Source organism: Solea solea, chromosome 2, assembly GCF_958295425.1.
Source record: "Solea solea chromosome 2, fSolSol10.1, whole genome shotgun sequence".
NCBI classification, from domain to species: Eukaryota; Metazoa; Chordata; class Actinopteri; order Pleuronectiformes; family Soleidae; genus Solea; species Solea solea.
The window spans coordinates 35,418,785-35,437,060 of NC_081135.1; the positions used below are offsets into that span (position 1 = coordinate 35,418,785).

Consider the following 18,276-nt stretch of genomic DNA (forward strand, 5'->3'; position numbering starts at 1 on the left):
GTTTCTCATTTACTAAATAAAACAAAGCCATTAGAGCCAACAGCAATTCAAATGACTGAAACTACAGGTGTAATGATAAAATAAGTATACATTGTTAACCGTCCCTGATCCTAACATACTGTGAAAGTAAATAGTAGGTATTGATTTACTTTAGTTTAGTTTACTTTAGCTTTTTGATTTTAAATCAGTTTTGCTCATATAAATGGCCATTAATGGAATCTATGCTCTGGGGGAGGGATGTTAAAAATAGGAGACTGCTCCAGTTTGTGTGTGTGATCTTGTATTTATATATTTGTGAGGTCAACAAAAAACCTAAGTAAAACATTTTTTTGAATTCTTAAATCTCTGGCAGCACTGACAAGCTTGAGCTTACATCGGCACTGGTCTATGTTGGACCCTGTGTTAAACGGACCCTGGGCAGTTCTGTTGTAAGATGGCCATTTGTGTTCTATATTAGATGAATAGACGTTTTCATTGACAATCCCTATATCCATGAAAAATGGGACACTTTAAGAAAAATGCAATAAAACAAAAATTTGTAACCGATAAAAATGCAAAGACACAATTTGTAGTTTTTTCAACCGTATTCATACACTCTTTCATTCATCTTTTACCACTTTATCCTCCACATGAGGGTTATGGGGCTGCTGGTGCTAATCCCAACTGACATAGGGCGAAAGGCTGGGTACACCCTGGACAGGTCGCCAGTCCATCACAGGGCCACATATAGAGGCCAATAACCATTGTAATTGTAAATTCAACTCTCTTTGATATTGAATCTTTTGAGATAAGTCCACATTATGTTTTTTCCCCACAGTTAATATCAGATAACCATTTGTAGCTACCTATTTCCATATCCCCTACTGATCCTGCTCGGGAACTCAAGGGGTATCAACTCGCAAGGTCTACCCAAGTTAGAAAACAATATGACCATGGGAGTCCAGTTCCAGTAAGATGTGAAAGCCACTAAATCAAAGACCCTTTATGTCTGAGGGATGCTCCCGGCCTCCTGTGGTGTGGTCCTTATGAATAAATGTTTGACTGCAGTCAGTGTTAGTTGTATTTTGTTGCACAACACCGCTCGTTTGCAGACTGACCTTTCTTGCGAGACATAACAACTTGTCAGCCAACAGAAGTCTCTATTTCATTATTCACCAACAACAAGCAATGGAGAATTTCCACAACACCATTCACCCAACTGGTGAACCAGAAGAACCCGGAGAAAACCCATGAACACATAGGGAGAATGTGCAAACTCCACACAGGAAAGCCAAGATGCGAACCAGCAACCTTCTTGCAGTGAGGCAACAGTGCTAAGCATGTGTTCTACTGTATGGCCCCCACAAAGCATAATGTATATTTTAAAAGAAATTAGACAGTTGCAACTCACTCAAAAAAAGTTAGGAAAGTATATGACTGAAGAGGCTTTACATGAAACCCTGTTCTGTATGGTTCCTCAATTGGCATCTTTACTGGTAACAGGTTAAGGTGTCAGGATTTGGTAGAACAGGTGCATCAGCCAAAGTCTTAAGGATCTGGTATACTTCTGTGCACAGCGCATGGACCCGATAAGCACTTTGCACATGGCGCGAATTGCGTCATAAACACGCAGCTTGCAGCCCAGATTTTGGAACCTTGCACAAAGAGTGTGTTGGGTGTCAATGGACAGCGCATGCACAAACTGAACTACCGCCCCACCGGTAGCTGGCGTATTAAGCCCCGCACACCAAGCAGAAAAAAACATTTCGACAGCAGAAGTGGTTACCAAGGATAGTCATCCAAGCCTCGACCTGGCGACCCTCGAACCAGCTGACACCCCGACTCCCCTGTCCGATGGGCCTTTCAGCTGTGAGCCGCTCGGACCAGATGTGTCTGAGGGAGTTGTAGCATTGTTCTCTTCTTGGTAGCAAAGCGTCCTATTCCCTGTGTCCAGACTACCGCCACCTGATGGTGAAGTGAAATACTACAGGACCGTGTGCGGCATGTGTGCTGAAGTATATCAGGGCCTTAAGCGGACAGGTCAGATATTCCCACCAATGCGACTCATATGTCCTTAAAAACGTGACTGTTACAAATGACATAAACACATATGGGCATGATCCATGATGACATAATCCCTTTTGACCTGTGTCCCTTCAAGGAATTGGACTCACACCGAGTTGTCACGTCTTTTAAGTCTTTGGGGGTGTGGATTAAGCTACTGGGTCACTTTTGAAAGACAATGTAAGCATGTCGTTGCCTCACAGCAAGGAGGTCACTGATTTGAAACATAATGTCAAAATCATGTATACCTGTATACCTCATGTATACCTCAATAACATACCAACGCTTTCTTGCATATCTTCAAAGACACAGCAGGTGTCTCAGGCTCGGGCCATGCGCTCTCACGTGGCAGTCATCACAGTAGAGCGTTCCCAGACTGTAAAAGCAATAAAATCTGAGATTAAAGCAGCCAGGACTCTCGGTATTGTAATGATAGTGTTTCTTCTTTGCTCATGTCCATATTATTGTTTTGCTGTTGCAGCTGAGGCTAACTTGGTTGGGGCATCATCTTCAGGCATTGAGCTTTGGTTAGTCTACTTAAACTCGACCTTTAACCCTGTGATTTATGTCTTTTTCTACCCATGGTTCAGAAAAAACATTAAACACATTTTTTACTCTACAGATTCTGCTGCCTGGCTCCAGTCAAGTGAGTGTGATGTAGAAAGAGAGATAATCTGTGAAGAAAATATTAAATTTCAATGTGTGAAAGCCTTCTGTTGATTGTGTCAAGCATGTCTGTTTACTGGATGCGAAGATTTACAAAATGACCACAAAAGGTTTGGTCATTTCTTCCTAAAGTCAAAATCACTGAAGTGTAGTAATTACACAAAGTACATGAGTGATGAGCAATAACACAAATAATTATGAATTAACATTATTGTTATTAAATTCTTTATAGGGGATGTGTATGGGCATACATTACCAAACACTGCAAGAATAAAAAAATGATGAATTCCATTAGAGCCACAAGCAAAGAAGTCTGAAAGCACAAGAGTAACATATACAATACAACTGTTGTATATTGTTAACTGTCTCTAATTCTAACATATTACAGTTGCATTATAGTATTTATGTGTGTATGGACATATATTAAGACATCTGAAAACATTTCTGTGCATTGCTTTTTGATTTAACCCATTTTTCTCCTATACAGTACTGTGCAAAAGCCAATATTAACCATTGTTTGCTGTAATAATCATACAGTATAATTAAGTATCACCACATCCAGAAAATACAGGAGTATTTTAAGGAGTATTAAGCTTAAAAATAACACAATGTTTAATGTGTCAAAACCCCATATATCTACACCTCAAAAAACCTGAAATATCCCTTTTATTAAGTTGCCCAAGTCCAGTGTTCTGTCATTAAAAGTTTGTGAGACTGATCAGTCGCAGTGAATTATTTCCCCCCAAAGTAGAGGTTTGGTTTAAATCACCAAAATGATTGATATTTAATGACAAGGGTCACATGTTGCTGCAGTGGCAAGCATTGTTGCCTCACAGCAAGAAGGCCACCGTTTCAGATCCTGCATTCCACAGAGGGTCTTCCTGAGTGGAGTTTGCATGTTCTCCCCATGTGTGCATGGGTTTTCCCCCAGGTTCTCTGGGCTACAAAAACATGCAGATTTGGGGATTAGGTAAATTGGACACTCTAAATTGACTATAGGTGTGAGAGTGAACGGTTGTTTGTGTCTATGTGTCCCTGTGATGGACTGGCAGTCTGTCCAGGGTGTACCATGTCTTTCACGCTACGTCAGCTGAGATTGGCACAGCTCCCCCCATGACCCTCATGTGGAGGATAAAGCAGTAGAGGATGTGCAAAGACCATGTTGGGTGCACGTGGACAGCGCATGGGCGAACTGAACATCCGCCATACGGGTAGGTGGAGTATTAAGCCCTGCTCATCAAGCAGAAAAAACATTTGGACAACAGAAGAGGTACTCGCTTGGATAGTCATCCAAGCCTCCACCTGGTGACCCTCGAAGCGGCTGACACCCCGTCTCCCCTGCCTAACGGAGTTTTCAGCTTTGAGATGCCTGAACCAGACGTGTTCGAGGGACCTGTAGCATCACTCTCTTCTTCTTTGGTAGGAATGTGTCCCATTCCCTACATCCAGGCATGTACAACCACAGGATGGTGAAGTGACATACAATAGTACCCTGATGTACGAGTATACCAGGGTCCGCGATATGCGAAGTGCGCTTGAGCACACACGGCATGTGTGCAGAAGTATACCAAGGCCTTAAGTGGACAGGTCAGATATTCCCACCAATGCAACTTGTACGTCCTTAAAAACGTGACTTTAGTGAATGACATATACACACATGGGCATGACCCATGATCACATGATCCCTTTTGACCTGTGTCCCTTCAAGGAAGTGGACTCACGCCGAGGTATCATATTTTGGCCTAAAAATGTTTAGGTCAGTAGCTTATCCCACCCAAGTGTTAACCAGTGTAAATGAAGTTGCATAGCTTTGTTGTCTCAGAGCAAGACGGTTAGACGGTTGAATGCGAGTTCAACTGAGAGCCTTTCTGTGTGGAGTTTACATGCTATCCCCAAGTGCATTTCCATTCTCCCCAGGTACTTCAGACAGTATTTTCTGGCTAGAACCTGAAGATTGTCAGTGTCAAACGGCCTGCTCCCTTGCACCAAATTCCATAGACAAAATCCCCTATATGACAGTGTCCCAAAAGGTGTCCTTAGATGAAATGAGGGCTGTAAATGGTGTCCCTTTATACCTCAAAATCATACCAATGCTTACTTGCATATCTTCGAAGACACAGTACAAACAATAGAGTGACAAACATTGTAACAAAATGTAACCTGAATTTGCTTAATTAATCAATAATACGTTGATGCTTTTTCAATTCAGTCCCCAGTGTCTGGCTGCCTCTGGCCACAGATTACGTTTTGGACATGCCTGCCTTAAGCATACTAGTAACGCCTGCCCCATCGGTGAACACTAGGTGCCCTTTTAATTTTTGCCCCGGCCTTTCCAAAATATCTCTGCACGCCACTGCATTTCATCTGTTTTAGAATTGAGGTTGGAATTTGCATTTGTAAGATGAGGAAGGAAAGAGATAAATGAACTGTATTATGAAGACGATGGATCAGAAAGCTGTCAGAGCTCTCGGCAGCATCTCCTCTCTCTCTCTGAACATGGAGGCTCCAGAGGAAGCTGAACTCTGCTTTCCCCACATCAACACCTCGTGCAGGAGGACAATGGGTCCTTACGTGGAGACCATGCTCACTTACACTGTGCTGTCCTGCATCACGATACTCACCGTGATCCTAAACCTGCTGGTCATCATCTCTATCTCACACTTCAAGTAGAGTCACAATTTCTCCACATGTTTCCAGCATACGATTAAATTTAGGTCTCTCATGCAACCATGTTTGAAAAATCCTTAAAGATTTGCTACTATAGCTATAAATGCACTTATCTGCTCTGGTATTTCTCCTAGTATTATATTGTGTTGGTTGTACATAGAACATCAGTGTTGATTTCTCTGATTTCAGGCAGCTCCACACCACCACCAACCTCCTCCTTCTCTCTCTGGCTGTCGCTGACTTCCTCGTGGGTCTCCTGCAGATGCCACTTCTTCTCCTCCAAAACCAAGGCTGCTGGCTCTTGGGCGACATCATGTGTGTTGTGCATTATTTCTTGGCTGCCCTCGTTTTCAGCGTTTCAGTGGGAAGCATGGTGCTCATATCAATCGACCGCTATATAGCAATTTGTAACCCCATGTTCTACACCACCAGAGTCACTCTGACCAGAGTTAAACTCTGTATTTGTTTGTGTTGGATATTTTCCGGTGTGCGTAGCAGTTGGATATTCAGGGATGTCTTAAAACAGCCTGACATGTATATCACCTGCTATGGAAGTTGTGTAGTTGTGGTCGGTTTTGCTGAAGGACTTGTCTCTATGATTGCCACATTTTTAGGCCCCATTTTAACAATAGCAGTTTTGTATTTGAGAGTGTTTGTGGTGGCTGTGTCTCAGGCTCGGGCCATGCGCTCTCACGTTGCAGTCGTCACAGTGGAGCGTTCCCAGACTGTAAAAGCAATGAAATCTGAGATTAAAGCAGCCAGGACTCTCGGTATTGTATTGGTAGTTTTTCTTCTCTGCGTATGTCCATATTATTGTTTTGCTGCTGCAGCTGAGACTGCCATCATTGGGGCGTCATATTCGTTAATTATGCTTTGGTTAGTCTACTTAAACTCGACCTTTAACCCTAGTATTTATGTCTTTTTCTACCCTTGGGCCAGAAAAACCATTAAACACATTTTTACTCTTCAGATTCTGCAGCCTGGCTCCCGTGAAGTGAGTGTGATGTAGAAGGAGAGAGAGACTCTGAAGAAAATATTAAATTGAAATGTTAAAAGCCTTCTTTTGATTACATCAAGCATTTCTGTTTACTGGATGAAAAGATCTTTGTGTATTTTAATCCTGTGAATTTAAAAAAGAAAAAAAATAAGGCCACAGAACATTAGGTAAATTCTTCCTAAAATCAAAGCCACTGGCACTGATGTCACCAGTAGTTCAGGGGAGTGTAGTAATTATACATGAGTGATGAGCAATAACACAAACAATTATGAATTAAAATGATTATTCAATGCTTTATAGGGGATGTGTATGGACATACATTACCAGCCTAAACACTGCAAGAATAAAAAAATAATGAATTGCATTAGAGCCACAAGCAAAGAAGACTGAAAGCACAGGAGTATATGTGCAATAAAAATAAAACTTTGATATATTGTTAACGGTCCCTAATTCTAACATATTACAGTTACGTTATAGTATTTATATGTGTGTATGGACATATACTAAGAAATCTGAACACATTTCTGTGCGTTGCTTTTTCAATTTGAACCCATTATGCTCATATACAGTACTGTGCAAAAGCCATTATTAACCATTGTTTTTCGTTTTAGCAATGTTGTATTAACCATACAGCATAATTAATTCTCAACACATCCAGAAAATAGAGGAAACATGTATGTAGTTTAAAAATGACATTTTCAGAAAAAAAATATTATTAAAAGGAGTATTTAGTGTGACCTGCCCTTACATTTGAACAATAACACGACCCTGATTCTCTATATCTGCTGTGAAGAAGGTCTGTTACATCAGGTTTATTCAAGGCATACTTGTGCTTTACATACACAGGTTGTATGATTCTATGATCGTTAATACATGAGACCAACTTTCAGTCACATCATTCCATTCCAAATGCCACTGACTACAGAATTTGACAAGTACAACGACAATTGGCATGGAGCCCTTAGACTTTAAATGCCCATAACAGTAAACACATGTTCCCATATCTGGGAAACCATTTTTTTTAGTAACTTGTTTGTTTCATGGTCAATGATAAAAAAATGATTATGCACTATTTACTTAGAACACCAGAACAAAATTACATGAACATATTAGTCATATATAATGGACTTAAAAGAGTGTTGATAAGTAAACCTTTGTCTAAAATGTGTTTTTTCTTCACGTCCTGGTTGGCAGCCATGTTGTTTGTGAGAGGAAGTGGCAAAGCAGCAAAGTCAGTGATAATGGCCGTTTCTCAATACTCAAGTTAGCAAGTATGTACTTGCTTACTTGGGAAGTATATACTTGAGAAGTACGCTGGGAGTATATACTTGCCAAGTACGGGAGTACACAAGTATGTGGTTGTTTCTCAATACTCAAGTATGCAAGTATGTATGTATTGTTCTGCTGTTTGAATGGTGGCTGGCGCCAAGTGCTGCAGCCTCATTACCGCCACCTACGGTGTTGATCAATGAACACATGAAATACTTTTAATAAATGCATATATATGTTATTATTTTTACATTTTAAATATTTAACTTCATTTATTAATTTATTTCTATTAAAATATACAATACAAATAATATAATGTGGAAAATAGATATATTACGGCATTGTAGAGTAGTTTATATATATGTATATATATATATGACGTGTACAAATATATACTACCCTACATATCTAATATTTACATATTATATTTAAATACAGATACAATGACCGTGCGACTTTAATATAAATCTAACATTCAAAGTTAAAATAAAAAAAATAAAAATAATATACAAAGTTTCAAACTGTCAGGTCAAAACGTTTCCATTAAAATCAAAATAACACTTCAACAACAAATCTATCGATCACACCGAGCATCTAATGACAGCGACGTCTGAGCCAGCGGATAATTTCATCAGGACAGGCCGAGGTAAAGCTGCTCTGTGCCGGGCACAGTGATCGCCGAGCGCCCACAGAGGCGGAGGTGATCACCTCCGACAAACGTTGCTGCCAAACTATAAATACGTCATATCGTCATACACAAACCACATGTTTGAATTCTAAATGACTAATTTCTCGCCTCAAATGATGTTAAAACTTTGTTCCGGGACACAGAAAAATATTTATTTCAGATTTATATTTCTATTATCTGCTGCTATGCTCCGCCGAAATGTATTCTGGGATACATGGCCATCCCAAGTACGCTTAAGTCACCTCTGATGCATACTTGGTAAACATGGGTGGAGCGAGAACACTTCCGGGTTTGAGTACCGTCCTCGCTGTTCGCTTACTTGAGAATTGGAACAGCACTTGGACTGAGACTGATGACGTTTTCACAAGTACGGGAGTACGCAAGTACGCACAAGTATGGATATTGAGAAACGGCCATTGTGTCAAAACCTCATACAACTACACCTAAAAAAAAACTGAAATATCCCTTTTATTAAGTTGTCCAAGTCCAGTGTTCTGTCATTAAATGACAAGGTGTTACGACCAGCTCAAAGGCCACAACAAAAGTGGGAGATACACAACCAACTTAGTATACACAAAAGTAACATTTATTAAATAAATGTGCAAACATAGAAACAAAGATGTGTAAGTCAGAATCAGTGGTGTATGAATGTTATGAAGCATGTGTAGTGCATGTTGTCAGTGTCTAACAAAGGAACAGCTAAACAAACAAATCATCCTGGTGCTGGTGAAGGGATTCCACGCTGGTCTCTGGGGGGAGGTGGGGTTAAATAGGCTGGAAGGCCTGGCCAGGTGCGATCAGTTACTCAATCAGCTCAGCCTGAGACCTGCAGGTAAAGGAGCAGAACACCAGTATACAAGTAACAGGCTCTGGGCTGTCACACAAGGATCTCACATTGCTGCAGTGGCAAGTATTGTTGCCTCACAGCAAGAAGGGCACCAATTCAGATCCTGCATTCCACAGAGGATCTTTCTGTGTGGAGTTTGCATGTTCTCCCCATGTGTGAATGGGTTTTCTCCAGTTTCTCTAGTTTTCTCCCACAGTCCAAAAACATGCAGATTTGGGGATTAGGTAAATTGGACACTCTAAATTGACCATAGGTGTGAGACTGAATGGTTGTTTGTCTCTATGTGTCCCTGTGATGGACTGGCAGTCTGTCCAGGGTGTACCACGTCTTTCACTCTATGTCAGCTGAGATTGGCACAGCTCCCCCCATGACCCTCATGTGGAGGATAAAGTGGTAGAGGATGTGCAAAGAGCATGTTGGGCGCACATAGACAGCGCAGGGGCAAACTGAACATCCACCCCACTAGTAGGTGGAGTATTAAGCCCTGCTCATCAAGCAAAAAAAACCATTTGGATAACAGAAGAGGTAGTCGCTTGGATAGTCATCCAAGCCTACAACTGGTGACCCTCGAACCAGCTGACACCCCGACTCCCCTGCCTAACGAACGTGTTCAAGGGACCTGTAGCATCGCTCTCTTCTTCTTTGGTAGGAATGTGTCCCATTCCCTGCATCCAGACATGTACAACCACAGGATGGTGAAGTGAGATACTACAGGACCCTGATGTGCGAGTATACCAGGGTCAGAGATATGCGAAGCGCGCTTGAGTGCACACGGCATGTGTGCAGAAGTATACCAAGGCCTTAAGTAGACACATCAGATATTCCCACCAATGCGACTTGTACGTCATGAAAAACGTGACTGTAGTGAATGACATAAATACACATGGGCATGATAACATAATCCTTTTTGACCTGTGTCCCTTCAAGGAAGTGGACTCACACCGAGGTATCATATCTTTTAAGCCTTTGGAGCATGGAATAGGAATTTAAAATCTCAAAATAACTTTTGCTTCCATTTTGGCCTAACAATGTTTAGGTCAGTGGCTTATCCCACCCAAGTGTTTAGCAGTGTAAATGAAGTTGCATAGCATTGTTGCGTCAGAGCAAGACGGTTCGATGTTGGACGGAGAGCCTTTCTGTGTGGAGTTTACATGCTATCCCCAAGTGCATGTCCATTCTCCCCAGGTACTTCAGACAGTATTTTCTTGCTAGAACCTGTAGATTGTCAGTGTCAAACGGCCCGCTCTCCTGCATCAAATTCCGTAGACAAAATCCCCTATATGACAGTGTCCCAAAAAGTGTCCATAGACGAAATGAGGGCTGTAAGTGATGCCCCTATATACGTCAATAACATACCAAGGCTTACTTGCATATCTTCAAAGACACAGTACTTTCAAGAGTGATGACATATGTGACAAAATGTATCTTGAACTTGTTTAATTAAGCAATAATATGTTGATGTTGTTTCAGTTCAGTCCCCAGTGTCTGGCAGCCTTTGGCCAAAGATTGCATTTTGGACATGCCTTAAGTGTACTAGTAAGGCCTGCCCCGTCGGTGCGCACAAGGTGCCATTTTCATTTTTGCCCCTGCCTTTCCAAAATATCTCAGCACACCACTGCATTTCATCTGTTTTAGAATTGAGGTTGGAATTTGCATATGTAAGATGAGGAAGGAAAGACATAAATGAACTGTATGATGAAGACGTTGGATCAAAAAGCTGTCAGAGCTCTTGGCAGCATCTCCTTTCTCTCTCTCTCTGAACATGGAGGCTCCAGAAGAAGCTGCACTCTGCTTTCCCCACATCAACACCTCCTGCAGGAGGAGGACGGGTCCTTATGTGGAGACCATGCTCACTTACACTGTGCTGTCCTGCATCACGATACTCACCGTGATCCTAAACCTGCTGGTCATCATCTCTATCTCACACTTCAAGTAGAGTCACAATTTCTCCACATGGTTCCAGTATATGATTAAATTTAGGTCACTCATGCAACCATGTTTGACAAATCCTGAAATATTTTTTTATTATAGCTATAAATGCACTTATCTGCTCTTGTAGTTTTCCTAGTATTATATGTTGTGGGTTGTACATATAACATCAGTTGTCAGTGATGATTTTCTCTGCTTTCAGGCAGCTCCACACCACCACCAACCTCCTCCTCCTCTCTCTGGCTGTCGCTGACTTACTCGTGGGTCTCCTGCAGATGCCACTTCTCCTCCTCCAAAACCAAGGCTGCTGGTTCTTGGGCGACATCATGTGTGTCATGCATTTCTTTTTCGCTTTCCTCATTGTCAGCGTTTCAGTGGGAAGCATGGTGCTCATATCAGTCGACCGCTACATAGCAATTTGTAACCCCATGTTTTACACCACCAGAGTCACTCTGACCAGAGTTAAACTCTGTGTTTGTCTGTGTTGGATATTTTCCAGTTTACACGGCAGTTGGATATTGAGGGATGTCATTAAACAGCCTGACATGTATATCACTTGCTTTGGAAGTTGTTTAGCTGTGGTCGGTTTCGCTGAAGGACTTGTTGATCTTATTGCCACATTTTTATGCCCCATTTTAATCATAGCAGTTCTGTATTTGAGAGTGTTTGTGGTGGCTGTATCTCAGGCTCGGGCCATGCGCTCTCACATTGCAGTCGTCACAGTGGAGCGTTCCCAGACTGTAAAAGCAATGAAATCTGAGATTAAAGCAGCCAGGACTCTCGGGATTGTATTGGTAGTTTTTCTTCTCTGCGTATGTCCATATTATTGTTTTGCTGCTGCAGCTGAGACTGCCTCGCTTGGGGCGTCATTTTTGTTAATTATGCTTTGGTTAGTCTATTTAAACTCAACCTTTAACCCTGTGATTTATGTCTTTCTCTACCCTTGGGCCAGAAAAACCATTAAACATATTTTTACTCTTCAGATTCTAAAGCCTGGCTCCAGTGAAGTGAGTGTGATGTAGAAGGAGAGAGAGACTCTGAAGAAAATATTAAATTGAAACGTGTAAAAGCCTTCTTTTGATTATGTCAAGCATGTCTGTTTACTGGATGAAAAGATCTTTGTGTGTTTTAATCCTGTGAATTTAAAAAAGAAAAAAAAAGATCACAAAACGTTAGGTAAATTCTTCCTAAAATCAAAGCCACTGGCACTTATGTCACCAGTAGTTCAGTGGAGTGTAGTAATTATACATGAGTGATGAGCAATAAAACAAATAATTATGAATTAAATTGATTATTCAATGCTTTATAGGGGATGTGTATGGACATACTGACTAAACACTGTAAGAATAAAAAAAGAAAATGAATTGCATTAGAGCCACAAGCAAAGAAGACTGAAAGCACAGGAGTATATGTGCAATAAAAATAAAACTGTTATATATTCTTAACTGTCCCAAATTCTAGCATATTACAGTTACATTATAGTATTTATATGTGTGTATGGACATATACTAAGAAATCTGAACACATTTCTGTGCGTTGCTTTTTCAATTTGAACCCATCATGCTCATATACAGTACTGTGCAAAAGCCATTATTAACCACTGTTTGTTGTTTAGCAATGTTGTATAACCATACAGCATAATTAATTCTCAACACATCCAGAAAATACAGGAAACATGTAAGTAGTTTAAAAATGACATTTTCAGAAAAAAATATTATTAAAAGGAGTATTTAGTGTGACCTGCCCTTACATTTGAACAATAACACAACCCTGATTCTCTATATCTGCTGTAAAAAGGTCTGTTACATCAGGTTTATTCAAGGCATACTTGTGCTTTACATACACAGGTTGTATGATTCTATGATTGTTAATACATGAGACCAACTTTCAGTCACATCATTTCAACCCAAATGCCACTGACTACTGAACTTGATACGTACAAAAAAATGGGCATGGAACCCTGAGACGTTAAATGTCCATAACAATAAACAAATGTTCCCATATCTGGGAAACCATTTTTTTTAGTAACTTGTTTGTTTCATGGTCAGTGATAAAAAAAATGATTATGCACTATTTACTTAGAACACCACAACAAAATTACATGAACATATTAGTCATATATAACGGACTTAAAAGAGTGTCGATAAGTAAACCTTTGTCTAAAATGTGTTTTTCTTCACGTCCTGGTTGGCAGCCATGTTGTTTGTGAGAGGAAGTGGCAAAGCAGCAAAGTCAGTGATAATGTGTCATAACCTCATACAACTACACCTCAAAAAACCCTGAAATATCCCTTTTATTAAGTTGTCCAAGTCCAGTGTTCTGTCATTAAATGACAAGGTGTTACGACCAGCTCATAGGCCACAACAAAAGTGGGAGATACACAACCAACTTAGTATACACAAAAGTAACATTTATTAAATAAATGTGCAAACATAGAAACAAAGATGTGTAAGTCAGAATCAGTGGTGTATGAATGTTATGAAGCATGTGTAGTGCATGTTGTCAGTGTCTAACAAAGGAACAGCTAAACAAACAAATCATCCTGGTGCTGGTGAAGGGATTCCACGCTGGTCTCTGGGGGAGGCGAGGTTAAATAGGCTGGGAGGCCTGGCCAGGTGCTATCAGTTACTCAATCAGCTCAACCTGAGACCTGCAGGTAAAGGAGCAGAACACCAGTATACAAGTAACAGGCTCTGGCCTGTCACACAAGGATCTCACATTGCTGCAGTGGCAAGTATTGTTGCCTCACAGCAAGAAGGGCACCAATTCAGATCCTGCATTCCACAGAGGGTCTTTCTGTGTGGAGTTTGCATGTTCTCCCCATGTGTGAATGGGTTTTCCCCAGTTTCTCTAGTTTTCTCCCACAGTCCAAAAACATGCAGATTTGGGGATTAGGTAAATTGGACACTCTAAATTGACCATAGGTGTGAGACTGAATGGTTGTTTGTGTCTATGTGTCCCTGTGATGGACTGGCAGTCTGTCCAGGGTGTACCACGTCTTTCACTCTATGTCAGCTGAGATTGGCACAGCTCCCCCCCATGACCCTCATGTGGAGGACAAAGCAGTAGAGGATGTGCAAAGAGCATTTTGGGTGCACATGGACAGCGCATGGGCGAACTGAACATCCGCCCCACTAGTAGGTGGAGTATTAAGCCTTGCTCATCAAGCAGAAAAAACATTTGGACAACAGAAGAGGTAGTCGCTTGGACAGTCATCCAAGCCTCCACCTGGTGACCATCGAACCGGCTGACACCCCGACTCCCCTGCCTAACGGACTTTTCAGCTTTGAGACGCCTGAACCAGATGTGTTCGAGGGACCTGTAGCATCGCTCTCTTCTTCTTTGGTAGGAATTTGTCCCATTCCCTGCATCCAGACATGTACAACCACAGGATGGTGAAGTGAGATACTACAGGACCCTGATGTGCGAGTATACCAGGGTCCCCGATATGTGAAGCGCGCTTGAGCGCACACGGCATGTGTGCAGAAGTATACCAAGGCCTTAAGTAGACAGATCAGATATTCCCAACAATGCGACTTGTACGTCCTGAAAAAGTGACTGTAGTGAATGACATAAACACACATGGGCATGACCCACGATCACATAATTCCTTTTGACCTGTGTCCCTTCAAGGAAGTTGATTCACGACGAGGTGTCATGTCTTTTAAGCCTTTGGAGCATGGAATAGGAATTTAAAATCTCAAAATAACTTTTGCTTCAATTTTGGCCTTTTTTAGGTCAGTAGCTTATCCCACCCTAGTGTTAAGCAGTGTAAATGAAGTTGCATAGCATTGTTGCGTCAGAGCAAGACAGTTAGACATTAGACGGAGAGCCTTTCTGTGTGGAGTTTACATGCTATCCCCAAGTGCACGTCCATTCTCCCAATGTGCTTCAGACAGTATTTTCTGGCTAGAACTTGAAGATTCTCAGTGTCAAACGGCCCGCTCTCCTTCACCAAATTCCATAGACAAAATCCCCTATATGACAGTGTCCCAAAAGGTGTCCTTAGATGAAATGAGGGCTGTAAATTATGTCCATGTATACCTCAATAGAATACCAAGGCTTACTTGCATATCTTCAAAGACACAGTACTTTCAAGAGTGACGAAAATTGAGACAAAATGTCATTTGAAATGTAACATTTGTTGTATCAATTCAGTCCCCAGTGTCTGGCTGCCTCTGGCCACAGATTACATTTTGGACATGCCTGCCTTAAAGGCGACATCGAATGCTTGTATCACACATATATGTGAGTTATGGAGGTCTACTTACATATATTAACTTGTTTTCATGATTAAAAACCTCCTAATCGCTGCAAACGAGCCGATCAAAATATCTCCTCACTGACGCTCTCGTCAGCCGCGCTGTTTCAGACCAAACAGTTGCTGTGATTGGCCAGCCAACGAGAGCTTTCCTACTGTCCTGTGATTGGCCAGGTACCTGGAAGTGACGTAATAGATAGGCCAGCTCTCAGATACACAGCTCCCCCTCTGGCACGGTGGATGCTCTGCATCTCAGCAGCTACAACGAGACTAGTTCTTCTTCTTCTTCTGCGGTTGAATGTATGCAACCGGATGTGCCCGGACTAGTGCCCGCACCGGGAGGCGCTACGGTGGTGAGGATTTCTGATGACGACATCAAATTAAGGAAGTGTCGATCCGCTTCGCAGAGCCCAGGAAAACAATACAACACTATTTTCTCGTCAGTGGCTGAACTGTTTGTTCTGAAACTTTAGGGTTTCATAAACGAGGTAATGACGCAAATACACACACAAACGCAGCATTAATTGGAGCTTCCGGTCTATGTCACCTTCAAGTGTACTAGTAAGGCCTGCCCCATCGGTGCGCACTAGGTGCCATTTTCATTTTTGCCCATGCCTTTCCAAAATATCTCTGCGCACCACTGCATTTCATCTGTGTTAGAATTGAGGTTGGAATTTGCATATGTAAGATGAGGAAGGAAAGAGATAAATGAACTGTATGGTGAAGAAGTTGGATCAGAAAGCTGTCAGAGCTCTTGGCAGCATCTCCTTTCTCTCTCTCTCTCTCTCTCTGAACATGGAGGCTCCAGAGGAAGCTGAACTCTGCTTTCCCCACATCAACACCTCCTGCAGGAGGAGGACGGGTCCTTACGTGGAGACCATGCTCACTTACACTGTGCTGTCCTGCATCACGATACTCACAGTGATCCTAAACCTGCTGGTCATCATCTCTATCTCACACTTCAAGTTGAGTCACAATTTCTCCACATGCTTCCAGTATATGATTAAATTTAGGTCTCTCATGCAACCATGTTTGAAAAATCCTTAAAGATTTTCTACTATAGCTATAAATGCACTTATCTGCTCTTGTAGTTCTCCTAGTATTATATATTGTTGGTTGTACATAGAACATCAGTTTTCAGTGTTGATTTTCTCTGATTTCAGGCAGCTCCACACCACCACCAACCTCCTCCTTCTCTCTCTGGCTGTCGCTGACTTCCTCGTGGGTCTCCTGCAGATGCCACTTCTTCTCCTCCAAAACCAAGGCTGCTGGTTCTTGGGCGACGTCATGTGTGTCGTGCATTATTTCTTGGCTGCCCTCGTTTTCAGCGTTTCAGTGGGAAGCATGGTGCTCATATCAGTCGACCGCTATATAGCAATTTGTAACCCCATGTTTTACACCACCAGAGTCACTCTGACCAGAGTTAAACTCTGTATTTGTCTGTGTTGGATATGTTCCGCTGTGCGTGGCAGTGTGATATTCAGGGATGTCTTAAAACAACCTGACATGTATATCACCTGCTATGGAAGTTGTGTAGTTGTGGTTGGTTTTGCTGAAGGACTTGTTGATATTATTGCCACGTTTTTAGGCCCCATTTTAATCATAGCAGTTTTGTATTTGAGAGTGTTTGTGGTGGCTGTGTCTCAGGCTCGGGCCATGCGCTCTCACGTCGCAGTTGTCAAAGTGGAGCGTTCCCAGGCTGTAAAAGCAATGAAATCTGAGATTAAAGCAGCCAGGACTCTCGGTATTGTCTTGGTAGTTTTTCTTCTCTGCGTATGTCCATATTATTGTTTTGCTGTTGCAGCTGAGACTACCATGATTGGGGCGTCATATTCGTTAATTATGCTTTGGTTAGTCTACTTAAACTCCACCTTTAACCCTGGTATTTATGTCTTTTTCTACCCTTGGGCCAGAAAAACCATTAAATACATTTTGACTCTTCAGATTCTGCAGCCTGGCTCCCGTGAAGTGAGTGTGATGTAGAAGGAGAGAGACTCTGAAGAAAATATTAAATTGAAATGTGTAAAAGCCTTCTGTTGATTATGTCAAGCATTTCTGTTTACTGGATGAAAAGATCTTTGTGTGTTTTAATCCTGTGAATTTAAAAAAGGAAGAAAAAAAAGGCCACAAAACGTTAGGTAAATTCTTCCTAAAATCAAAGCCACTGGCACTGATGTCACCAGTAGTTCAGTGGAGTGTAGTAATTATACATGAATGATGAGCAATAACACAAATACTTATGAATTAAAATGATTATTCAATGCTTTATAGGGGATGTGTATGGACATACATTACCAGCCTAAACACTGCAAGAATAAAAAAATAATAAATTGCATTAGAGCCATGAGCAAAGAAGACTGAAAGCACAGGAGTATATGCAATAAAAATAAAACTGTTATATTGTAACTGTCCCTAATTCTAACATATTACAGTTACATTATAGTATTTATATGTGTGTATGGACATATACTAAGAAATCTGAACATATTTCTGTGCGTTGCTTTTTCAATTTGAACCCATTATGCTCATATACAGTACTGTGCAAAAGCCATTATTAACCATTGTTTGTTGTTTTAGCAATGTTGTATTAACCATACAGCATAATTAATTCTCAACACATCCAGAAAATACAGGAAACATGTATGTAGTTTAAAAATGACATTTTCAGAAAAAAATATTATTAAAAGGAGTATTTAGTGTGACCTACCCTTACATTTGAACAATAACACAACCCTGATTCTCTATATCTGCTGTAAAAAGGTCTGTTACATCAAGTTTTTTCAAGGAATACTTGTGCTTTACATACACAGGTAGTATGATTCTATGATCGTTAATACATGAGACCAACTTTCAGTCACATCATTTCAAGCCAAATGCCACTGACTACAGAATTTGATAAGTACAACAAA

General features: G+C 41.2%; 3 protein-coding genes across 3 annotated transcripts; all 3 read left to right on the plus strand.

Moving 5' to 3' along the window:
* The first annotated feature begins 5,205 nt into the window (after positions 1 to 5,205).
* LOC131455432 (trace amine-associated receptor 13c-like) lies at positions 5,206 to 6,385 on the plus strand. Its single transcript, XM_058623048.1, has 2 exons — positions 5,206 to 5,375; positions 5,566 to 6,385. Exons 1-2 carry the CDS (start codon positions 5,206 to 5,208, stop codon positions 6,383 to 6,385), a joined length of 990 nt encoding a protein of 329 aa, XP_058479031.1.
* A 4,554-nt stretch (positions 6,386 to 10,939) lies between these two features.
* Positions 10,940 to 12,128, plus strand: LOC131474948 (trace amine-associated receptor 13c-like). The gene is made up of 2 exons (XM_058652684.1): positions 10,940 to 11,083; positions 11,280 to 12,128. The coding sequence occupies exons 1-2, from the start codon at positions 10,940 to 10,942 to the stop codon at positions 12,126 to 12,128; spliced, it is 993 nt and encodes a 330-aa protein (XP_058508667.1).
* Positions 12,129 to 16,162: 4,034 nt separating this feature from the next.
* Positions 16,163 to 17,350, plus strand: LOC131455574 (trace amine-associated receptor 13c-like). The gene is made up of 2 exons (XM_058623295.1): positions 16,163 to 16,332; positions 16,531 to 17,350. The coding sequence occupies exons 1-2, from the start codon at positions 16,163 to 16,165 to the stop codon at positions 17,348 to 17,350; spliced, it is 990 nt and encodes a 329-aa protein (XP_058479278.1).
* The last annotated feature ends 926 nt before the right edge of the window (positions 17,351 to 18,276 follow it).

Coding starts and splice junctions, on each gene's coding strand:
- LOC131455432 (XM_058623048.1), top strand. CDS start 5,206: ATGGAGGCTCCAGAGGAAGCTGAACTCTGCTTTCCCCACATCAACACC. Junction 5,376..5,565: donor ATCTCTATCTCACACTTCAA/GTAGAGTCACAA, acceptor CTCTGATTTCAG/GCAGCTCCACACCACCACCA.
- LOC131474948 (XM_058652684.1), top strand. CDS start 10,940: ATGGAGGCTCCAGAAGAAGCTGCACTCTGCTTTCCCCACATCAACACC. Junction 11,084..11,279: donor CCGTGATCCTAAACCTGCTG/GTCATCATCTCT, acceptor ATATAACATCAG/TTGTCAGTGATGATTTTCTC.
- LOC131455574 (XM_058623295.1), top strand. CDS start 16,163: ATGGAGGCTCCAGAGGAAGCTGAACTCTGCTTTCCCCACATCAACACC. Junction 16,333..16,530: donor ATCTCTATCTCACACTTCAA/GTTGAGTCACAA, acceptor CTCTGATTTCAG/GCAGCTCCACACCACCACCA.